At 39.1% G+C, this 22063-nt stretch overlaps 1 protein-coding gene across 1 annotated transcript in view; it reads left to right on the forward strand.

Moving 5' to 3' along the window:
- Positions 1-22063, forward strand: part of KYNU (kynureninase) — a 92469-nt gene that overhangs the window by 60895 nt on the left and 9511 nt on the right. Inside the window, exons 9-10 of the mRNA XM_063428589.1 lie at positions 10559-10657; positions 16909-16982. Of these exons, the coding sequence (XP_063284659.1) occupies positions 10559-10657; positions 16909-16982 (173 nt within the window). The remainder of the gene's footprint in view (positions 1-10558; positions 10658-16908; positions 16983-22063) is intronic.

The raw sequence follows: 22063 nt of genomic DNA on the forward strand, positions 1-22063 counted from the left end.
AAACACAAAAAAAAATAGTCCTTTTTTGTATTTATAACTTGAAACATTGTACATACAGATGTTTTGTGATAAATTTAGAAGCAGTGATTGAGTTTTAATTAACTGTTTCAATGCATCTAAATAAACATTAAATAAAACATAAAAATAAATGTTTTTCTTTTTTTACCAGGGCTTTAAAATTGAAAGGGGCACTATAATGTCAGGAACACAAACATATATTCCTGACACTTTAGTTCTAAAACCATCGTCTAGTTTGTCAGCCCACTTTATCTTGGGTTAGAAAGGTGATTTACTCACCTTTTTCCAGCACTGTGCTGGCCTCCTCGCATCTGGCGCTGCCCCTGATTCGCCTCCTTGACTGACATTATCAGAATTGAAAATCTCTGCCAATCACAATGCTTTCCCATAGGAAAGCATTGGATTGACTGAGATTGTCTATTCTGATCTCGGCAAAGGAGGTGGGGTAACGGCTGAGCATCTCTATGATGAAAGTTCAGCATCTACATGCAGAGTGGGGTGACCCCAAAGAGCATCTCTAGTGGCTGTTCGAGGAGTGGCCACTAGAGGTGTTCATAGGCTGTAATGTTAACACTGCCTTTTCTTTGAAATTAAGCAGAAATATGCATCACATGTAGAAAATTTTGGGTGATATTCTTTTTACATCTCAAGCAATGGGCAGGTGGGGTGTGCACATAAGCCGTACTGATCATTAACCTTGTTGGAGGAAGATAAGATCCAAATTGTAGGATGTGTTATGTTTCGTGTATGATACACTTACTCATTGTGGTCAGACGTTTGTACAGTTTATCTTCTACTGAAGGTTTAAGCATGCTACAAAGGAGGATCTGTTGACTTAAGCAGGACAACCGAAGTACAAAGGATCCAGTGTTTAACTTATATACATCTGGAATTCCTCTTCTCTGGATTTGAAGCCAACAAACTAAATGAAAGTGTTACATATTTTAACATGTATGTTGAGTGCAGGGCTAACATAAACATCTAGCATTTGGGCCCTTTAATCAGGGTGACATCAGTTTACATAAATTGTTATAGTTTATGGTGGGTACACCATTTGGCCTAGAGAAAAAAAATATTATGACTTTACGAACCCGCAAATCTGAACAAGAAAATAATTTCTGGCCCTGAAGTTACAGACTTGGATTCTGTCAGCTTACCGAATCGCAATTTTCCCATAGACCTGAAAGGAGGAATTGCTATCCAGTAACCCTAACTCTGAGATAATTCAGTCATTGTCATTAGAATCAGAGACTGAAGATAACATTTAAAAATGAAAAAAACTCAATAATAAACTACATATAAAAATATATTTTAATATGCAACTTTGCAACTATAGACTTGTCTAAAAGTGAAGGTTTTGTTGTCATTTAATGTAGAGTTTTGACAATTATACCATAAAATACTTTTACTTTCAATTGTAAGTTCAGTGTGTGCTTTGTCAAATCCTGCCAGGGGGGCTTCAACATTATATGCATTGCACATGACATTTCCTAATGTTGAAGTCAAAGAAAAATAAAATTATCATAAATGGCAGACATTCAAGTTATTTGCCTTATTTTCATGTCTGTATTTCATTTGGAAGATAAATAGTGATAATTATTATTCAGCAATCCATCTCTGAGGGCATCTAGAATTCCAGTGTTAACCAAATATCCATCTTAACTTACAGATGATCAAAAAAGTAGCATAGCTGTTTGGATACCTTTTAACGTACCTATTGTGTATCTCATTATCCTAAGAGCACAGATGGCTGGTCTGCTTATTATTTAAATTTGCTCTTTTAATACAATCATTATAATGGCTCAGATATAAAACTATTTAGAACAATTTAAGGAGCCAATCACAAAGAAGGAGTAAGTAGTATTTTGTTAAGTATTTTGGAATGAGTATTATGTATAAAGATAGTGTAGGCTGCAGATATAGAAAGCTATTTTTTTTTCAATATCTGATTTTTATTGAGATATTTTGTACATAAGAGAAAAATAACAGTGGGGATACAGAAAGGAAAAGGGGAATGGGTAAAAGGAGTACCAACTAGCGAATCAATGCAGGCCACATACATTTTGTACAGGATAGGAACATTACAGTTACGTCGCAGGTATAGCCCACAATAGACCATGCCTACATACAGACATTAACCCAGTGTAGTTTAATTAGAGGAATCATACACACATATAAATACTTGTTCCTCAATGTACTTGTATACATAATACACAAGGAAGGAAGATCTTGTTAACTCTGGTACAGCAATAGTGTCCAAGATACAGCAAGGATAAATAAGAATAATGTATAGTAATGAAATAATAGTGTGATAGAGTGAGAAAGTAACTAATAGGATAGTAATTAGTAAAAAGCATAACTACCATGCTGTGGAATGCCTAATTCATCATGCAGTAGGACCCAGATGTGACGGTGGGAGTCTTAAGGCTAGTATTAGGAGTAACGTTAATATTGCCAATACTGCTTGAGCAATTTAATGTAATAATCTTAGGACTACCTGGTTGTCCCGGCTGTTATACGACTACCTATATATATGTAGATATGTATGGCGATAAACCATGAAAGTGGTGAAACGGGGCCAGAAGTTGCCAAGAGATTCGGACAAGCCATATTGTGCCGAAATGTACTCTGATCAGAAAGACCTTGATTTCACAATTACGAGTAGTGTAAAGTAGAGGTAAGGCTTGAGGGATGGTAATGAGGCCTCCAGCCAATTAGGCAATTCAAGTGACTTTGCCAAAATACGACCTAGATGCATTTCAGTCAGGTAACTCTAAAGGGTTGTAGGACTGTAATCATGGCAACCGTACCTTAGTCCTACAAATGGAATGTAGCAGCTCTGAGCAGCTGCGAAACTTGTTATCTACTATATTCTGGGTGAGTTTCTGGCTACGGAGAAGCGCTTGTTGCAGGACGGAAGGGAAAAGATGGGAAAGGTGAAGGTAACAGAGGGGAGAAGGGAGGGAAAGGATGAGAGATGAGCTGCAAAGTAGGAGAACGAGAAAAAGAGAACTAAAAAAGAGATATAAGGAAAGAATGAAGAAGAAGAGAGAGAGAATAAGGAAGAAGAGAGAAAGAAGGAGGAAGAGCGGAGGAAGGGAGAGGAAGGGAGGGAAGATAAGGAAAAGAAGGAAGGGAAAGGATAAGAAAGGAGAGGAAAGGAAAGGCCGGGAAAGCAAGGGAAAGGAAAAGAAAGAAGAGGAAGGGAAAGGAAAGGAAAGGAAAAGGTAAAAGGTAAAAGGTCGTCATATCCGATTAACCTCATTTGAAGGTTGCTAAAATTGTACCGTGCAGTCTTGAGAGAGAATTAGCCCAAGTTGGTATAGTATTGGTACGTGGTGTCCCAACCATTCCATTGCTCGTTGAATTTGGACATGTTTCCTCTTTTTGCCCATTCCTTTTCGTGGCAATATGCGGTGTTGATTCTATTAAACAGTTCTTTTGCAGAAGGGATACAGTCACTTTTCCAGTGGGACGCAACACATAGTTTTGCTGCAATTAAAACATGAATGATAGCTGCCATCAAGGGGATGTGGGACGAGTCAGGTATAATGTGGAGCAAGAAACTAGCAGGTTGAAAAGAGAGTTTTAACCCGGACATATTGTGTATTACGTTTCCCACATAGGTCCAACATGCGCTAAGTTTCGGGCATTCCCAAAAAATATGTAACATGGTGCCTTTACCACTATTGCACCTCCAGCAAGTGGGAGCAGCCATTGGGTAAATTTTGCTTAGCCTACTGGGTACTAGATACCATCTCATCAGTACCTTAAAATATGCTTCCCTATAGAAAGCTATTTTAACATCTGCAGAACCAATCACAGAAACTCTGAAACAGTATGGAAGCAGATTTTAGACTACAGTTGTAATCAAAAATATTCAACCCCCATTGAAAATCAGGTTTATTGTCAAAATGTACAGACTTTCAACTGTTTGCAATGAACACATCTAACAAAAGCAGCAGGTTTCCATGCCAGAATACTAAAAGCAGGAGGTTTCCATACCAGAACTCCAAAATATACACCACTACTGACCCAAAAATACAAAAAAAATGTGTATTTTTGGGTCAGTAGTAATTTGACTCATAACTCTCTGATTGGTTACTTAATCCACCAATCAGAGTGTTATGAGTCAAATTACACAGCGTGGGAAAATTCCACAGAACTTTCCCACGCTGTGTAAAATGACACAGAGCACTCTGATTGGGTGGCTTGAAATCCACCCAGTCAGAGTGCTCTGTGTCATTTTATACAGCGTGGGAAAGTTCTTTGGAATTTTCCCACGCTGTGTAAAATGACACAGAGCACTCTGATTGGCTTAAACCAACCAATCAGAGAGTTCTAAGCCTAATTGCAGGGTGTGACAAGGCTTTATAAGCCTTGACCCGCCCTGCGGAGCTCAGTACGCGGCGTGCCCTCGAAGGTGAAGAAGGATTAATTTTTTTTGCGCTCGTTTTTTTTTTTTTTTTTTTCAAAGTGCGACGGTTATATTGGCTTTTTATTTGCCCTTTTTGGGGGCTGAAGAAAGAAGATTTTAGAAAAAAGAAGACATCTAATGGTAAGTTTATTTTTATTTATTTACAGGTTTTTAGATTTATGGACTCCCCCCTCATTATTTTTAGGGTGAGGGGGGTAGGTAGGGGCACCATTTTTTTTGGGGGGGAGGGGGTGACTAGGGGTTTGGGGACCCCTAGTCACCTGGGGGGCACATTTTTTTAGGGCCCCCACTCGCCGCTCAGGGGTGGGGGCCGGGGGGAGGACATTAGGTCCCCCCTATTGGTATTAAGGGCGGGTGGGGGCTGGGGGGAGGTCAATAGGTCCCCCCATTGGTATTTAGGACCCCCACTAGCCGCTAAGGGGTGGGGGCTGGGTGGAGGACATTAGGTCCCCCCTATTGGTATTTAGGGCCCCCACCCGCCGCTCAGGGGTGGGGACCGGGGGGAGGACAATAGGTCATCCCCCCTATTGGTATTTAGGGCCCCCACCCGCCGCTCATGGGTCGGGCCGGGGGGAGGGCAATAGGTCCCCCCCTATTGGTATTTAGGGCCCCCACCTGCCGCTCAGGGGTGGGGGCCAGGGGGGAGGACAATAGGTCCCCCCTGTTGGTATTTAGGGCCCCCACCCACCGCTCATGGGTGGGGGCCAGGGGGGGAGGACATTAGGTCCCCCCTCCTATTGGTATTTAGGGCCCCCACCCGCCGCTCAGGGGTGGGGGCCGGGGGGAGGACATTAGGTCCCCCCTATTGGTATTTAGGGCCCCCACCCGCCGCTCAGGGGTGAGGGCCAGGGGGAGGACATTATTTCCCCCCCAATTTGTGTTTAGGGCCCCACCCACCACTCAGGGGTGGGGGTCAGCGGGGAGGACATTAGGTCCCCGCCCCTTATTCTTGTTTAGGGCCCCCCACCCATCCATCACTATTGTGGCCAGAAAGAGTCCCTGTGGGTTTTAAAATTCGCCTGCCTATTGAAGTCTATGGCGGTTCACCGGGTTCGCCCATTCGCGAATATTTGCAGAAGTTCGCATTTGCCGTTCGCGAATGGCAAATTTCATGTTCGCGACTTCACTAATCTGGAGGAAGAAGAAGGAAGCATCACTGAAAACAACACTCTGCCTACAGTTAAGCATGGTGGTGGCTTGGCGATGCCATGGGGCTGATTTGCATTCTCTGGCACTGGAAAGTTGCAGCATGCGGAAGTTCATTGAAGTATTAGGGAATCCTAGGAGAAAACGTCATGCCATCTGTGAGGAAGCTGAAGCTCGGGCGTCATTGGACCTTCCAACAAGACAATGATCCCAAGCATACCAGAAATTCCACCCAGTCTTGGTTGCAGGAGAAGTCCTGGCAAATTCTACAGTGGCAATCAGTCACCTGATTTGAACCCTATCAAAAATCTCTGGTGTGATTTGTAGCATGCAAACCCAAGAAAATTACTGAACTGGAATCCATTGCTCATAAGCTATTGGCTAAGATTCCCCAGAAACTAGTGTCTGGATATGCATCTTACTTGTATCGGGTCATAACAGCAAAATGGTGATATACTAAGTACTAAAGATGCCTGCCATGAAGGGGCTGAATTATTTTGAGATTGGAGAAGTCATTATAAGTTACATTTTCAGTTGAAATTGGGGAAACCACTCAAAACATTTGTTGTGTTGAGCTATTTCAACTGCTGTTGTTTGATTTGTTGATTGCAAACAGCTGAAAGTCTGTAAAATGTGGTAATACAATTGATTTGGGGGTTGAATAATTTTGAGTACAATTGTATATAGTTTTAATCAAGTTGTTATAATCTTATCCACTATTGTGTGGAACGTACCCATAAAATGCATATATTTTCTAAAATAACTTAAAAGCTTACTATAAGATTTTATTGGTTTTGTAGCTCTTTTAGCTTTTGTGTGGCAAAGCTAAAATGCTTGTAACATGTACAAATAAAATATCTCCCAAGTGTCGTTGTGCTTATGCTTTAAATCCCAGTGTATCTATCATAGCTGGCTCTTACAGTGGTACTTGGATCTTGCATTGGCAGAATAAAGTGGAAGTTGGATTGAAGGAGCTCAATGCACAAATATTTTGTTAGTCTTAATGTTCAGCATAAAGGATGGAATCAGTGGGGTATCTTTAATTAACACCCAACAATCGTGAATTGTAGACTTGGAGATTAGATTCTGGACTGAGCTGCAATTCATTTGAGTTTTAGTCGACTGAGTGATCATTTGAATTCCTAAACTCTAAGCTGAAATGTACTCATATCATGGACCAAATGAGCCTTGCAACACCCCTTTTTAAGGGGAGCCTGCACTGTGGTGGTTGGCGTTGACCTACGTTACTACACACCACTTAATAATCTTAGTTAGATGACTTTCACTAATGCTTTAATTGATGACTAAAACTTTTCTTTGACATGCTTACATCTTGTTTCTAACTGGCGCTGCTCAGAGAAGTACCCACCACATGACCTCTCAGATGTACACTATAGGCTAGTATTGGTAATCTGGAGTCCTGTTGTTATAAAACCTATGTTTTCCACTGTCATGATTTTCACTTCTAAACTCTTTGATTCTGAAGCTTGGACAATTTGTCTTGCTCTATCTGTTTTTCTACTCATTCTGTAATTTGCCAACAAGATACTATTTATAAGTTGAATTGACAAAGGTAAAAACCTAACTAAAGAACGTCAAAAAAAAACAAAAACGAACCTCGCAAAGCTGAACATGTTTGAATTTCTTTGGGATTCTGAATTCCAACCATGGAAAGATCATTTAGAAACAAAGATGAAATTCAATCTTAAATTAAAATAAATCACACAGTGTCCAATTCTTTATCCATCATAATCCTACATGTTTTCACATGAGTAGCTGTAAATATTATTATTATTATTATTACTATTATTGTTATTATTATTTTATTATTATGATGCTAAAAAGAGGAATAGTAACGAGATAAATACTAGTAAATAAATCAGGAGTGATGTAAGAGAATAGAATACATAGGGACAATAATTATTATGTTATAGTTCATATTCTGCAAAAAATGTATTAAAACAATCCAATGTATTATTTAATTGTTTAAAATAAGACCTTTATGTGCCACTGTGATCATTTATTAGAAAATGTTGCCATCTTGTGGCAATAGTTGAAAATGACAAATGATTTTCTAAATCCCATGGAAACCCAGTCTGTAGCCCAATGTGGAATGCTACAATGTTAAAAAATCATAAAAGTGAACATTTCATTACTGTACGTTAAAATGTAGTTATTAAACATATGTAATTTTAATGCCATTTCTGCTTAGCAGAAGGACACAGCTATAGTATAACAAATAGTTTAACAATCTGACATAATTTTAATCTTATTGGAGGAAAAATGTAAATGCTAGTAAAATAGCTTAAACTGTAAGTGCTCTTTTTGTAACAGAAAGAGTCAATATAGATCTATTATATTCCTGATACAGTCTTTATTTCGGTCTCCTGTGTTACTATTATTATTATTATTATTATTTTATTATTATTATTATTATTATTATTATTATAATTTAGCATAAACTGCTGTTATTTTCATTCAAGTCCATAGTACAGCACATGGAAAATTAAAGGGACAGACTGAAATAGGCCTAGATTTTTTTTATTGTATTAGTAATAAATAAGTATATGCAAAAAAATTAAATCTAAATAAATTGAAACAAACAAAATACCCTTAACTTTCCTTCATCTGCTGCAAATTCCAAGGCAAGAAACAGCCACATGCCTGAACATAGTCCATGTATAGCTCAACCCTTAATGGTGATTCAGTAGATCAGATGATAGACTCTGCCATTTAAATTGATAGCAATCATACTGGTATTTATTAGCCTATTGACAACTCTTTTTACAGTTTTGTGATTTCACCTCTTTACTGTAAGTGTCCAATCTGCATGAACCCAGATTCAGATGTTGAGGTAGAAGGCATAGATGGGTAGAAGATATGTGTATCTTCTGTCAATGAAAGAGCAATCTTAGAGATGCAGTACTTTATTCTTTTAATTTCATCTTTATTGAATTTTTCATATAATTTTTCATATAAAAAGAAAAAATATAAAAAAAATTATAATAAATACAGAAAAAATAGAAAAGGGAGATATAAAGAAACATACAAATAAATGTAAATATAATATTTATACAACAACCACATAGAAAACATATATAATGTTACTCCTGTATTATACCAGAATTAACATCTAATTTGCTCATTAAAGATCATTGTATTAAACTTGGCTTCTATGAATCTTTTATGAAGGTGGTTCCAGTATCCAACCAGTCTATTGTTTTAAATATACAGAGAAAGAAAAAGAAGGAAAAAAAAGATGCAGTACTTTATAAAAATGTACTCTCGTCAATAGGACAACTATGGAGACCTCTTCATCATCAATAATCATGTTTCATTTTGTCATGGTAAATTGTTAAACAGAAAAGATAGCTGGACTTGGAAAAAGCATGTTGAATGTCAAGTGCTCTCCTGAGCAGTGTCCAACTTTATTGGCAATGATGAGAAAGGCACAATTTGCAGCATCACAAGGAGATAAGTCAAAACCACATGTGTTTCGGACCTATCAATCCTTGGTCCTTTGATTCCACCACTAAGTTCAACATTTAAGCCCCTTACCAGATTCATCAGTTGAACTTCTCTAAATGAACTAGTTGTATATAACATGAAAGATCACAACTTTACTTTCCTTGTAATGACAACAAATGATCTGACCGTTACTTAGTACCAGCGTTGCATGTACGAGCATTTTTTGGCCAGTCTTAAAAGTAGAATAAGATAAAAAAAACTCTGCTGTACAAACTAACAAACTAGAGAAATTTCCCGTTATTTATGTTTTCATATTCCCAGTTTAAATGTGTTACAATCACAAAACATTGCTTAAAGGAAAACCACTATTTTATGTTTTATGCTTATATTTTATTGTATCACGTTTTATGTTTCTGCAGTGAGGCATATCTGTAAATGATAAAAACCTGTAAAACAACTTTTCAAAAAGAATGTTGGTACGGAGAATTCATATTTTTTTATTTTCCGCATGCTGCTTATTTTCCTCCTCACATCACATAGAGTGATCTTATATTATTTTACATTTGAATTATTAGCACTGTCTCCATCTCTCTATACGTAATTTGCAAGAACAACCATCTGGCTTGCTTGTAAAATACCCCCGTAACTTAAATTTCATCCAAGCATTTAGATGATTGTTTGTTTGTTTTTAGTAAACATTATCTTAAAATTTCTAGCCTATAAAAAAAATATATATATATAAAAGTATGGGGATGGAAAGTGCTCAAAGGAAAGGCATATGACTGTTTATAGCATTTAAACATATGGTCACATCTGAAATCAATACCAGGCTCAAACAAGTGAACATATACTGATGCATCTACGCACATCTTCCATGAGTACAAAAGTTTAAATGTTCTAATTCAGTAGCTAGATGGTATTACCGAGAATGCTCTCACCAAAGTATTAATCAAAACATGAAACAAATGAATACAGTGTGCAAGTATAGCTGAGTGATACTTATAGCATATTTCTTAAATAATTTTTGCATAAAGAATGAATATGCAGATACTCAAAAATACAATTTCATGTGTATCCTTGATAAATAACACATAGTAAATCTATTATAAAAGAAAAAAAAAGCTATTTGGTAGTATAGTGCAGACAATGCAATTATATTATTTGTCACTATCTCCCTCTAGTGTTTTTTTAGTATAACTGCAATGTAAAACAAGTACCGTGTTTTCACATAACTTCCACTGATTGTGATAAATGCATTGTTTATTTTATTTTATTTTTATTTTATATAAACTCATGTCTAAACTTCCATCAAATATTGTGAAAGTAAGCAAAAGTGTTAGGAATCTTATATGTCACATAATGCAAATAGTTGATATTTTTCAATAACACAATGTCTTACTTGATCCGTTACTGATGTTTATCTTCGTTTTATTATAATTGGTATCTTAGTATTTTTTTTATAAATCGCTATGTTTTATTACATTGCAGGGGTGCTTTGTTGGCTTTGACTTAGCACATGCCGTTGGAAACGTTGAATTATATTTACATGATTGGGGAGTGGATTTTGCCTGTTGGTGTTCTTATAAGGTAATAGCTCATTTTTAATGCATTTAGTTTCAGTATAAATATTATATGAATAAATATCGAATTATGGTTCTAATACCAGTTAAGAGTATTTTAAAAGTACTGTTCTGTGCTGCATTTAAATACATACTTTACTCATGTAATATATAATTCTGTTCACAAGTTTTTTTAAAGAAAATAAAACCTCTAAATCAGGGGTCCTCAAACTCCTGAACATCAAGTCCCATGATTCTCTGGCTATATATGTAATTCAAAGAATCATGGGAGTTGTTGTTTAGCAACATCTGGGGGGGGCAGAGTTTGAGGACCCCTGCTCTAAATTGTCAGTATGTTTCTTTCTTATTCAAACTCTTCATGTATATAAGGTAAATAAGGTGTAAATAAGTAAATAAGGTCTGGGGTGACATGCTCAAGGCCCACTGTGTTAGCACTTTGGTCATAGATATTTTGTATATATTCATTCATTCATTCATTCAATATTGGAACTTAAATAAGTAGTTAGAAAAGAAAAACAACAGAATCAACTGGGATAAGTGGTGGGTACTGGTTATCTGAATCAATATTTGTCCAGTCAAGTCCAATCTTTTGCAATCTGTCAAGACTCTGAACACGATCCTGTGTTTAGGCAATACAGTTAAATATTTCCTGGTTCATCATCTATTTCTAGATCTATGTTACTGTAGCATGCAATTAGTGTGTCACTTGTAATGTTTGACTTTTTACACTTTGGTGTCAGGTAGAATTCAGTGACATCAAGGGCTTTTGCTTTTAACGGTCTATTGTTGTAGATTTGCAAATCTCTTGCCATGTGATCCTCTTTAATATATACCAAGGAAAAGTAGTTATCGAAAATGTCTGCCTTTTCCTGGTCATAATTAACTGACAAACCAATCTGTGTTCTCAGTGTACTTACACTTTATTTTTTTTTATTTATTTTTTTTACTTTTGTACATAACACATTTTTAGATGTTGGTTTCTTTCTTGTTGGCTATAACTTTCTCATTTTCTAGTTTAGCACATAAAATTGAATTTTGCATGCATTATTGATTTCCTTATATCTTTTTTTTTTGTATTCTTTATTTTTGCGTGCAAGGGAGTACACATGAGCTTTCATTGCCATAACAGTATTAATAGGCAGTACATTGTCGTGTAACATGAAACATTAATATGGCAAGCAAAGAAATAGCACATTTTTTTTTTTTTTAAGTTATAACAGGAGAAACATAGTATACTTATCCGGCTGTGACACAGTGCTAGTAGTAGTCGGAGGTTGGGTAACAGAATGCTCAGACGCACTGTAAATGTGCTGTGACACAGTGCTAGTAGTAGTCGGAGGTTGGGTAACAGAATGCTCAGACGCACTGTAAATGTGCTGGTCGGTTAATTAAAGGTGCGGCATCCATGAGTGTCACCAGGGTGATACTAGCTACTATGTTAAAGCAGTTAGCAAGAAAGCTAAAAACATAAAAAAGAACATAATGCAGACATTTCTTATCAAATTAAGTAATACACATAGGCATTGCTTAAGTAATATATGATAAGTTACATGCAAGGCAATACTCGGTTGGGAGTAGTTAGGAATAAGAGTTGTTCGGCCTTACGGACCAATTATGGTGCATCAGGTGGGCAGCTAGAGATTCACATAATCCCCCAAGAAGACACGTTTAAAGATCAGGCTAAACAGTGACACTGCCGGGCTTGGTGATTCACAGGTAAGTAAGGAGACCTATACCACTGGTATTTAAGTTATATCCCCAGTAGATCGCGACTCAACTAGCTAGGGTCAGGTATAGGGAAATGATTTCCTTATATCTTATATAGGACGCCTCTGATTTGTCTGATGTAAATGCTTTAAATGCCCTTTTCTAATTTTAAATGTTTTGGTTTCCTTACCCACTAAGTCACTTTAGTTAATTTATTTTTATATTTATTATACAATGGTGCATACTGAGAAGTGTACTTTTCTAATATTGGTTTGAAGGCATTTATCCTCAGTGTTTTTTCACTAAAGAGTTTATGACACTCAATGTGTGATCGTATTGGAATTGGCCTTTTTCAAATAATTTCTGCATTTGCTTTTTTGAGTTTATTTCAAAAGACACCATATTGTTATTACTATTTCCAAAGCGCTTGAATGTTTGTCATACGATCAACATTGTTTGTGATAACCAGATCAGCATTCTTTTTAGTTGGTGCTTGTGCCAGTTGTGAAATGAAGGTGTCGTTTAACAGGTTCATAAACCTAATTCCCTATTTTTCCATTTTTTGGGGGTAATTAAAATCACCAATAATTAGCGTGGTACCCAGATGTGCAACTTTCCTGATTTGTTCTAACGGCTGTTCTTCATCATCAATATTTACATTAGGTGGTTTGTAACACATCCAACTAATAATTGGTTTCTTCTCTTTTGTCCTAAGCAGATATCTACCGATAAAGCTTCCACATTTTCATTTTAACTCATGGTTGACATACAAACATACCCCACCAACTTTTCTGTTTTTTCTATCCTTCCTAAATAAAGTGTAAATATTGTGTAACTATTTGCGTTAACTTCCTAGTCATGTGTCTCACCTCACCATGTTTCAGTTAGACCTACTATGTCATATTACTCAGTGTATGCTATGGCCTCTATATCCCCCATTTTGTTATTTAGGCTCCTTGCATCAGTAAGCATACATTTAATATTATTATGAGTCTCTTGTACTCTATGTGAATTTGTATTACTTTCACATACCTCTTCTGTTCTGATCTTCCCCTCCCCCATCACTACCACTCTTTTGTTGGGATAAAGCCTATTTTTGTCCTAGAAAGATAGAAACATAGTATGTGACGGCAGATAAGAATCATTCGGCCCATCTAGTCCCTGGCCTTATCTTATAGCTAGGATAGCCTTATACCTATCCCACGGAGGCTTAACCGCTTAAGGACACATGACTTGTGTGACATGTCATGATTCCCTTTTATTCCAGAAGTTTGGTCCTTAAGGGGTTAAACTCCTTTACTGTGTTAACCTGTACCATTCCAGCTGGAAGGCTATTCCATGCATCCACTACCCTCTCAGTAAAGTAATATTTCCTGATGTTTTTTTAAAACCTTTGCCCCTCTAATTTAAAACTATGTCCTCTTGTTGTGGTAATTATTTTTTCTTTTATATATATATAGTCTCCTCCTTTACTGTGTTGACTCATTTATGTATTTAAATGTTTCTATCATATCCCCCCTGTCTAGTCTGTCCTCCAAGCTTTACATGTTAAGATCCTTTAACCTTTCCTGGTAAGTTTTATCCTGCAATCCATGAACCAGTTTAGTAGCCCTTCTCTAAACTCTCTCTAAAGTATCAATATCCTTCTGGAGATTCTGCTAGCATTTCCTGCTGCTCTATTACATTGTCTGCCTACCTTTAAGTCATCAGAAATAATTACCCCTAAATCCCTTTCCTCAGATGTTGAAGTTAGGACTCTATGAAATATTCTGTACTCTGCCCTTGGGTTTTTACGTCCAAGATGCATTATCTTGCACTAATCCACTTTAAATGTCAGCTGCTACAACTCTGATCATTTTTCTAGTTCAGAGTTGTGGCAGGTGACATTTAATGTGGATAAGTGCAAGATAATACAGCTTGGACATAAAAACCCATGGGGGAACGTCCTATCTCCATTTTGTAGAATTCTGTGTCCCCTCCCTACCACTAGTTTAAAATCTCCTCCAATCTTTTATCCATACTGTTCCCCAGCACAACAGACCCTCTTCCATTTAGGTGCAATTCATCAGGATTACAAATGTTGTACCCAAGCTCATAGGCATGCGCATGGGGTGTGCCAGGTGTCTGGGCATACCCTAATCCCCGTGGCCCGTGCTGTGTGCCTCCATGGGCTGGTGAGGGAGATCTTTGATCTCCCTCCAGCCTACAGGCAGGAAGGGAGGCAGGAGAGGACCCGGGGAGCTCTAGCCAGGAACTCTGCCAGGTTCCTCTCGCAAGGTTGGAGCGTTGCCGCGGCAATGCTCAGATCTCGCGAGAGTGAGCTCTAGCCCTGCAGGCTAGAGTTCACTAACACTAGGACCACCAGGGATCAGGGATATCAGCAAGGATTCCCCCTCCCAGGCAAATGGTAAGAAGGGAGGGGGGCTATTTCCTAATCTGTCCCCCTACTCCCACACACAATCCAAATATATATATATACACATACATAATCACACTGCGTTTGGGCTTTAGGATGCACACCCTTATGCAATAGGCTGTGTACACCTATGCCCCAGCTTTAAATCAGCCCAGTGCTCTAAAAATCCCAAACCAAAACCCTTTCTACTGTGGCACACAGCACAGGTATTATTTCTGAAAAAAACTTCAGAAAAAAATCCTTGAATTCATTCTTTAGACCCCTTAATTTCACTCTGACTTTGTCACAGTTGTTTGCAAGAAACCCATAGTATAATGCACACAATAAAAAGGGGTAATAATTCCTGCAAGGTGCTGAAGAAAGGGAGGGCCAATGCCTGTAGACAAATAAATATCCAGAAAATATCCATAAAAGGCAGTCCTTTATTAGGAACAAAAAAGAGATGTTTTCCTAAATAGACTAGATAAAGGCTCAGAGAGGAGCCGGAACATTGTCTCCGCTTATAAGTTTCTAATAGTCTGCCTTTTAGAAGAAACCTTAGGTGTGCCTGGATATTTATCCTTTCTTTCAACTGTTACCAATATGGACCATGACAGTCAGGTCATCTCCAGCCCCTCTCAATCATCCTGTATGGGTGAAATGATCAGAGTGTCAGATTACCCTACCTGCTCTCAATAATAGAGTCCTCTACCACACAGCCTGTCAGTATTTCTTACATTCCCAACAACACCCGTACTAGAGGGTCTGTTAGAAGCTTTCTCTAGTATAGCTACTCCTGAGCTGATGCTCTCAACATCCTCACTCAAATGGGCAAATCTGTTAGGTTACACAAGGTCAGAACTAACTTAATTTTTTTCTCTTCCCCCTCTCCCCCCGCTACCAGGTGACACTGTTACAAGCTACGTGCCTGTTCCCCAGCAGTCTTATCTCTTCCCACTCCACCAGATGCCCCACTAAACTCTGCTCAGTGAGCAGCAGACCCCTTTCAAGATTGTCACTCTGTCTCAATGTTGCAATTCGCTTCTCCAGATCTCCAATACAAGCTTTCAGAAAAGCCACTCGCTCACACCTGCCACAGAACTATGGACCTTGGATTCATCCAGAGTCCTATCTTCAATCTTGCTAACACCCATTTCCACTGTTGCCTAAAACAAGCACAGGAAGTAAAATAATAGTTACCTTGTTGGTTTAAACTCCTTGTTAGTTCAAACTCTTGATTTCAAACTCCTACTTAAAAGAGACTACATTTAAGAAACTCCAGTTACGAGTTATACAGGTATTCCAAAATTACATTAGAAGAAAGGTGTATGCAGCCGCACTAAAAAATCTTCCACAATGTAAATGACACCCACACATCATAATTTGCAGTGAGGCTGCTTGAAGATGAAATAGTGGAGTCAGTTTAATATAAGTCACCATTTCTTTAAGCTGTCAGAACAAAATTCCATTAATTGGCTTGTGTACATGATCTCCGTCAACCATGTAACGAATAGCCTTTGACTAGAGTAAAACATATTTGTCATTCTCTCTACAAACACACATACTGCCAATCAGAACAAATAGCTCTCAAACAATTCATTGATCAAGGTCCAGCCACTTTATGGTTGCCTACTAAATTGTCTGGTCAAAACATTGCCAGATGTGTTGAATGCAATAAAGGGGGGTCATTTTAACTAAGAATGAATGCTAGATCTTTCTCTATTTTGCACATTGTTAATGCAAAAAGGCCGTTTTTTATGCTATTATATTACCTTACATAATCTTACATGTGTACATCGTCCACACTGTCCATTGATGCCATATTGTATGTTGAAAAATAAAACTGAATTGCCATATTTATCTATTTCTAAATAGAGATACTATTTCACCAGCTGTAACTTGCTTCTTCAACCATTTGTTTTTGCCAGCATCAGGCTATACTAGTACTTATGCTGTAAAAATGGTGAGCTAAACTGAAAGGTCAGACTATGAACTATGCTAGTAAACCATGCTTGTTCTTACTTATGGGTTGGACAAATTGTTTGAATTATGAGGGGTTTTACTGCAACTAATACATTGACTCAAGTATTAAAAACAACTAAATCTATTTCTACATAAAAATGGACTGAATGTTCTTATTTTCTTTTTCTTTGTAGTACTTGAACTCGGGAGCTGGTGGACTAGCTGGAGCATTCATCCATGAGAAACATATCTCCACCATTAAGCCATCGTATGTATCAGATCATAAGACAATTCCAAATTAATTAATGCTTAATTAATGCTTAATGCTTAAGTGACACTAATTTCCAAGCTTGTAGTGCCAAAGATTGTTGATTATGTCTGTCTAAGCACAGGTTAATTCAATGGATTCAGTTATTTAGGTTGGTTAAAGTGCATGAGGCTTCCAGCTGAAAACTACTCTAAGTGATTGGATTTGCATTTAAAGTCATTACATAAGTGGCAATTTATACTTCCTTGCATACAAATCTAAACTTAGAAATGTTGTAGTGCACTTTAAATGAAGACTCTAGGCACCCCACACACTTCAGCTCACTGTAGTGATTATAGTACTCACAGGTCCATGGTGCCCCCCACCCCAGGTTCTTACATGGAACCTGCCGGGTGCCTCTACCTGTCTCTACTACTAATGCAGTGAGATTGAAGTTTTAAGCAGGAACTTCCTTGAGTTATCTTGAGCTAAGTAAACACTCAGTGTTCAGTTTATATCAAGGCGCTTAGGTGCAATAAATAGATTAGTGTGAGTTCACACGCTACTACACTCAGGTGGATATCTCCCAAATCCACCACAAGATAGACACCAACAACTGACAAAAGGAAGATGTATTAAACACAAACCAAATTAGTTGAGTGTGTGAGGTGTAATAAAAACAACACCTACTCTTAAATAGGGACAGGGAAATATGACTGGGAAAAAAAGAAAAGGCTAATAGTGTAAAATTGTAAAATATTAAAGTGTGTGAGTAATGTAGATGGTCCAACTCACATGAAAATGAGCCGCCCAAGATCGGCTCAAATCATACAGGCAGGAGTGTACATGGTGACACAATCCCCTCTTCTTATCCACTGTCTGGGATGTTATGTCTATAGGGGTACAGCATGATGAGCCATATTAAGATTGTTCAATGCTCTTGGCAGGATGCTAGAGGGAGTCCCCCTCCTGGAGCCCTGGGCACGTCTCTGTCAGTGGCTGAGTGTTGTATGTTTGTGGGAAAGACTAAGTGTGGTGAGGGAGTGTGTGTAGTGACTGAATATTGTGTGTGTGTGTGTGTGTGTGATAAATTAATCTGAGATAAATGCATTCACTCTTCAAATCAATGTGAAGCTGAATAACACTCAAAACACTGGTTATTGCTTCAGCATTTTCTAATACTTACTGTACATTAGTTTGGAGCTATATGACACACCTATGCACTAAAGTGCATATTACATCACTCTACTTACATACACAAACCAATTGATAATTCCTTCATTAACACCCATGTACAAAATACTCTCTACTTTTATATCCATACAGTCCCTGCTAATGCAATAAAGAGCCTCAGTTCCCCCACCAATTATTTCCACATTGCCACACAATTGACCCCTAATTACAAACTAGAATCACTCATTACTCAAGACTAGTACATGGTTGGTATTCTGACCACAGAAATAAGCACCTAATCTGTAAAACTCAGTACTGCATTCAGAGTCTCAATAGCAGAATCCTTTGTGGTAGACAGCATTTATATCTATAGATCCCCATGCATGATGGTCTTCAAGCTGCACAGCAGTGTATGGTGACAGCAGATGTTGGAGGAGTAAAAAGCAACTACCACCAGGAAGTGGTGAAGAGATGGCATAGTAGAGGGATAAAATAAGATGGGAGGAAGATTACATTAGGAGGTGTAACATAATTTTAATGGGAAGGAAGGTAGGAGTTGATGACAATTGTATGACGGACGAGGAGAGAATTGTAATAGAGGGGTTGCTGAGCATAGCGTGAAATTAAGAGTTCAGAGTTTGTACTTCTTGTTCTCAAATTTACTTTTATCATTGACTAATTTAAAGTGACTAAGTTACTACAGTTACTACAAATACCACATAATTCATGGATGGATAACATTGTCACCTGTTCATTTAATCAATATTAGTGATATCGCGAACGGCGAACGCGAACTTCCGCAAATGTTCGCAAACGGGCAAACGGGGCGAACCGCCATAGACTTCAATAGGCAGGCGAATTTTAAAACCCACAGGGACTCTTTCTGGCCACAATAGTGATGGAAAAGTTGTTTCAAGGGGACTAACACCTGGACTGTGGCATGCCGGAGGGGGATCCATTGCAAAACTCCCATGGAAAATTACATAGTTGATGCAGAGTCTGGTTTTAATCCATAAAGGGCATAAATCACCTAACATTCCTAAATTGTTTAGAATAACGTGCTTTAAAACATCAGGTATGATGTTGTATCGATCAGGTAGTGTAAGGGTTACGCCCGCTTCACAGTGACAGACCAAACTCTCCGTTTAACGCACCGCAAACAACCGCAAACAGTCCATTTGCACAACCGCAAACTCCCCATTTGCACAAGGTTGGATACCAAGCTAGCCATGTCCCGTTCCTTGTCCTCACTGATGTCATTGAAGGTCTCTTCCTCCACCCAGCCACGTACAACACCAAGGGTCCCCAAAAGGTGACAACAAGCCCCCTGTATTTTTTTTAAATGTACACTACTGTTACACCAAATATGAGTTGCACTGGTGTGACACTGTACCCTGGCAGGCCCTGAAACGCACACGTGTGAAGGAAACTGACTGCTATTATATTACAGTCAAAAAAGTTTTGTTTTTTTTAAATGCAAGCTATTGTGACACCAGATATGAGTGGTGGCACTGGGCAAGTGAGCACAGTATATGTTGTGAGCCTGACACACACGCTGGCAGGAAGGCAACTGCAATTAGATTACACAGAAAAAAAAAGCAGACTGATGTTCTAGCCCTAAAAAGGGCTTTTTGGGGTGCTGTCCTTACAGCAGAGATCAGATGAGTCCTTCAGGACTGTAGTGGACACTGAATACACTAGCCTGGCAATCGATTTCTCTATTAAATCAGCAGCAGCTACACTGTCCCTCCTCTCACTAAGAATGCAGTTTCCGGGGGGCGGGGCCTAGCTGTCATGGAGGAAAGACGCACTTTGTGTGAGCTCCCTCAATATCTCACTTTAAGCAGCTATCAACTAGCGAATTTCACCCCAGAAGGGGATGACCCAGCAATGTTGCTCCTACCTGACCGACCCGACATGGTTAATAGCGGTCAGCAAATCGACAGAGTCTTACTTACCTCCGCGTGGCAAGTGTGGCCTGGTGCTCACCGGGCGGGAGAGGCGGCCGATCTCCCGATCCTGGGATGCCCAGGAGCAGCTACTTCCCGGCAGGAGCTCCGTTACCCCCCCTCGGACCGGTGGGGGTTATCCCGGTCCACCCCTGAGAGGCTGTCTGGAGCTAATGGAAGCACAGAGCACAGCCGCCCAGGCTGACATACTCATCTGCGACTCTCCCAATATGGCGGCAGCCGCGTGTCCTCCTGGTACCAGCAAAACATGGCAGGATATTGAGTCTAAGCTGGACATACTCTTTAATCAATTTTGGAAGCAAATAACAAGCAGGAAGCCCCAACAAGCTCCACCACAGCCCCAACAAGCTCCACCACAGCTAAGCGAAGCAGTCCCCATTAAAATCCACCAAAGCAAAAGGCGTCGAAGACGGGACCGGAGCCACAAACAAAAATGCAGAGCCTGCCCCACGTCAAGCACTCGCCTCCACCTTAAGCCACCACAATCCCGCACCGGACGTGAAGCACCACCGGGACAGATCCGACCACCCAACAAAACAAGCTTCCACCACCTCAAGCCACGAACCTGGCACTCAGCCAGAGACTTGCCTTTGTTGTTCCAGGTATCAGGGACTCCCAGGGTCTGCACCTGGCGCCCAGAAGGGATCGGATGAGCACAAGCAGTAAACAGCAGCCTGCCAAGCATGTCCCACTATAGCCGATCCTCCACACCATGCCTTTGATCACATGAACTGCTCTCTGCACATTAACTAATCGTAAAGTAGCAAGGGTTTAAGCATGTCATTATTTCACCTCCTAAAGAGTTTACTACTCCTTACATGCCTTTACCTTAACCGTTCATGTATTATGTTATTCACTAGTCTCATCTCATGGGGCGACTCACACTTGATTATAACTAGTGGTGGAGCTGCTGATATAAATACACAGTTGATAACATGCAAGCTACACCCTAAACATGACAGCCATCTTTCACAACAATGTACTGCTTTATACTCATACCCTCAGTGCAACTAGCCATGATATACGCACGTTCAGCCTAGAATGCTCAAATATAACACACTTCTGTCTAAAAAAAAAAAATAATACAAAAAAAAAAAAGAATGCAGCTTCAGAATTAATCAAAATTGTATGCTGTCTAGGAGGTGGGAGGGTCTGGGAGGGAGGGTCTGCTGCTGATTGGCTGGAATGTGTCTGCTGACTGTGAGGTACAGGGTCAAAGTTTACTCAATGATGATGAATAGGGGGCGAACCGAACATCGCATATGTTCGCCATCCATGGCGAAAGCGAACAAGCTATGCTCGACGGGAACTATTCGCCAGCGAACCATTCGGGACATTATTTATTTATTTATTTATTTATTAAAAATTCTTAAGAAAACGCAGTCTTATTACCCATAGGGTCTCGATGCGCATACCAGCAATAAAAACAGACAAAACAATATCCAGCAAAACCACAGCATTATAATCACATGCATTTGAACCAAGTTAAAAATTTCATGTCATCCCATACGCCTGAGCAAATAAAACTGTTTTTAAGCTCCGGCGGAACTTCACTAGATCATTCTCAAGTCTTAATGTCAGAGGCAGGGAGTTCCAAAATTGCGCTCCCTGAACATCACTCGTTCTCCCTCCGCACTTTTTCTTTTTAAAATTTGGAATCTTCAATAAGGCTAAATCAGCCGATCTCAAGGATCGACTGGGAGCATAGCGTGTGAATTTATCCTTCAGATAGTCTGGTCCCATACCATGGATTGCCTTATATACCAAACAACCATTTTTAAACAGAACCCGTTCACGAACGGGCAGCCAGTGCAAGGCTCTTAATGATGGAGTGATATGGTCATTGCGGGCCACACCCGTAAGTAGCCTTGCAGCTGCGTTCTGTATCAACTGTAGCTTGTGTATGATGTTCTGAGGCAGTCCAAGGTACAGAGCATTGCAGTAGTCCAATCGGCTACC

The sequence above is a fragment of the Pelobates fuscus genome, chromosome 8, assembly GCF_036172605.1.
Source record: "Pelobates fuscus isolate aPelFus1 chromosome 8, aPelFus1.pri, whole genome shotgun sequence".
NCBI lineage: Eukaryota > Metazoa > Chordata > Amphibia > Anura > Pelobatidae > Pelobates > Pelobates fuscus.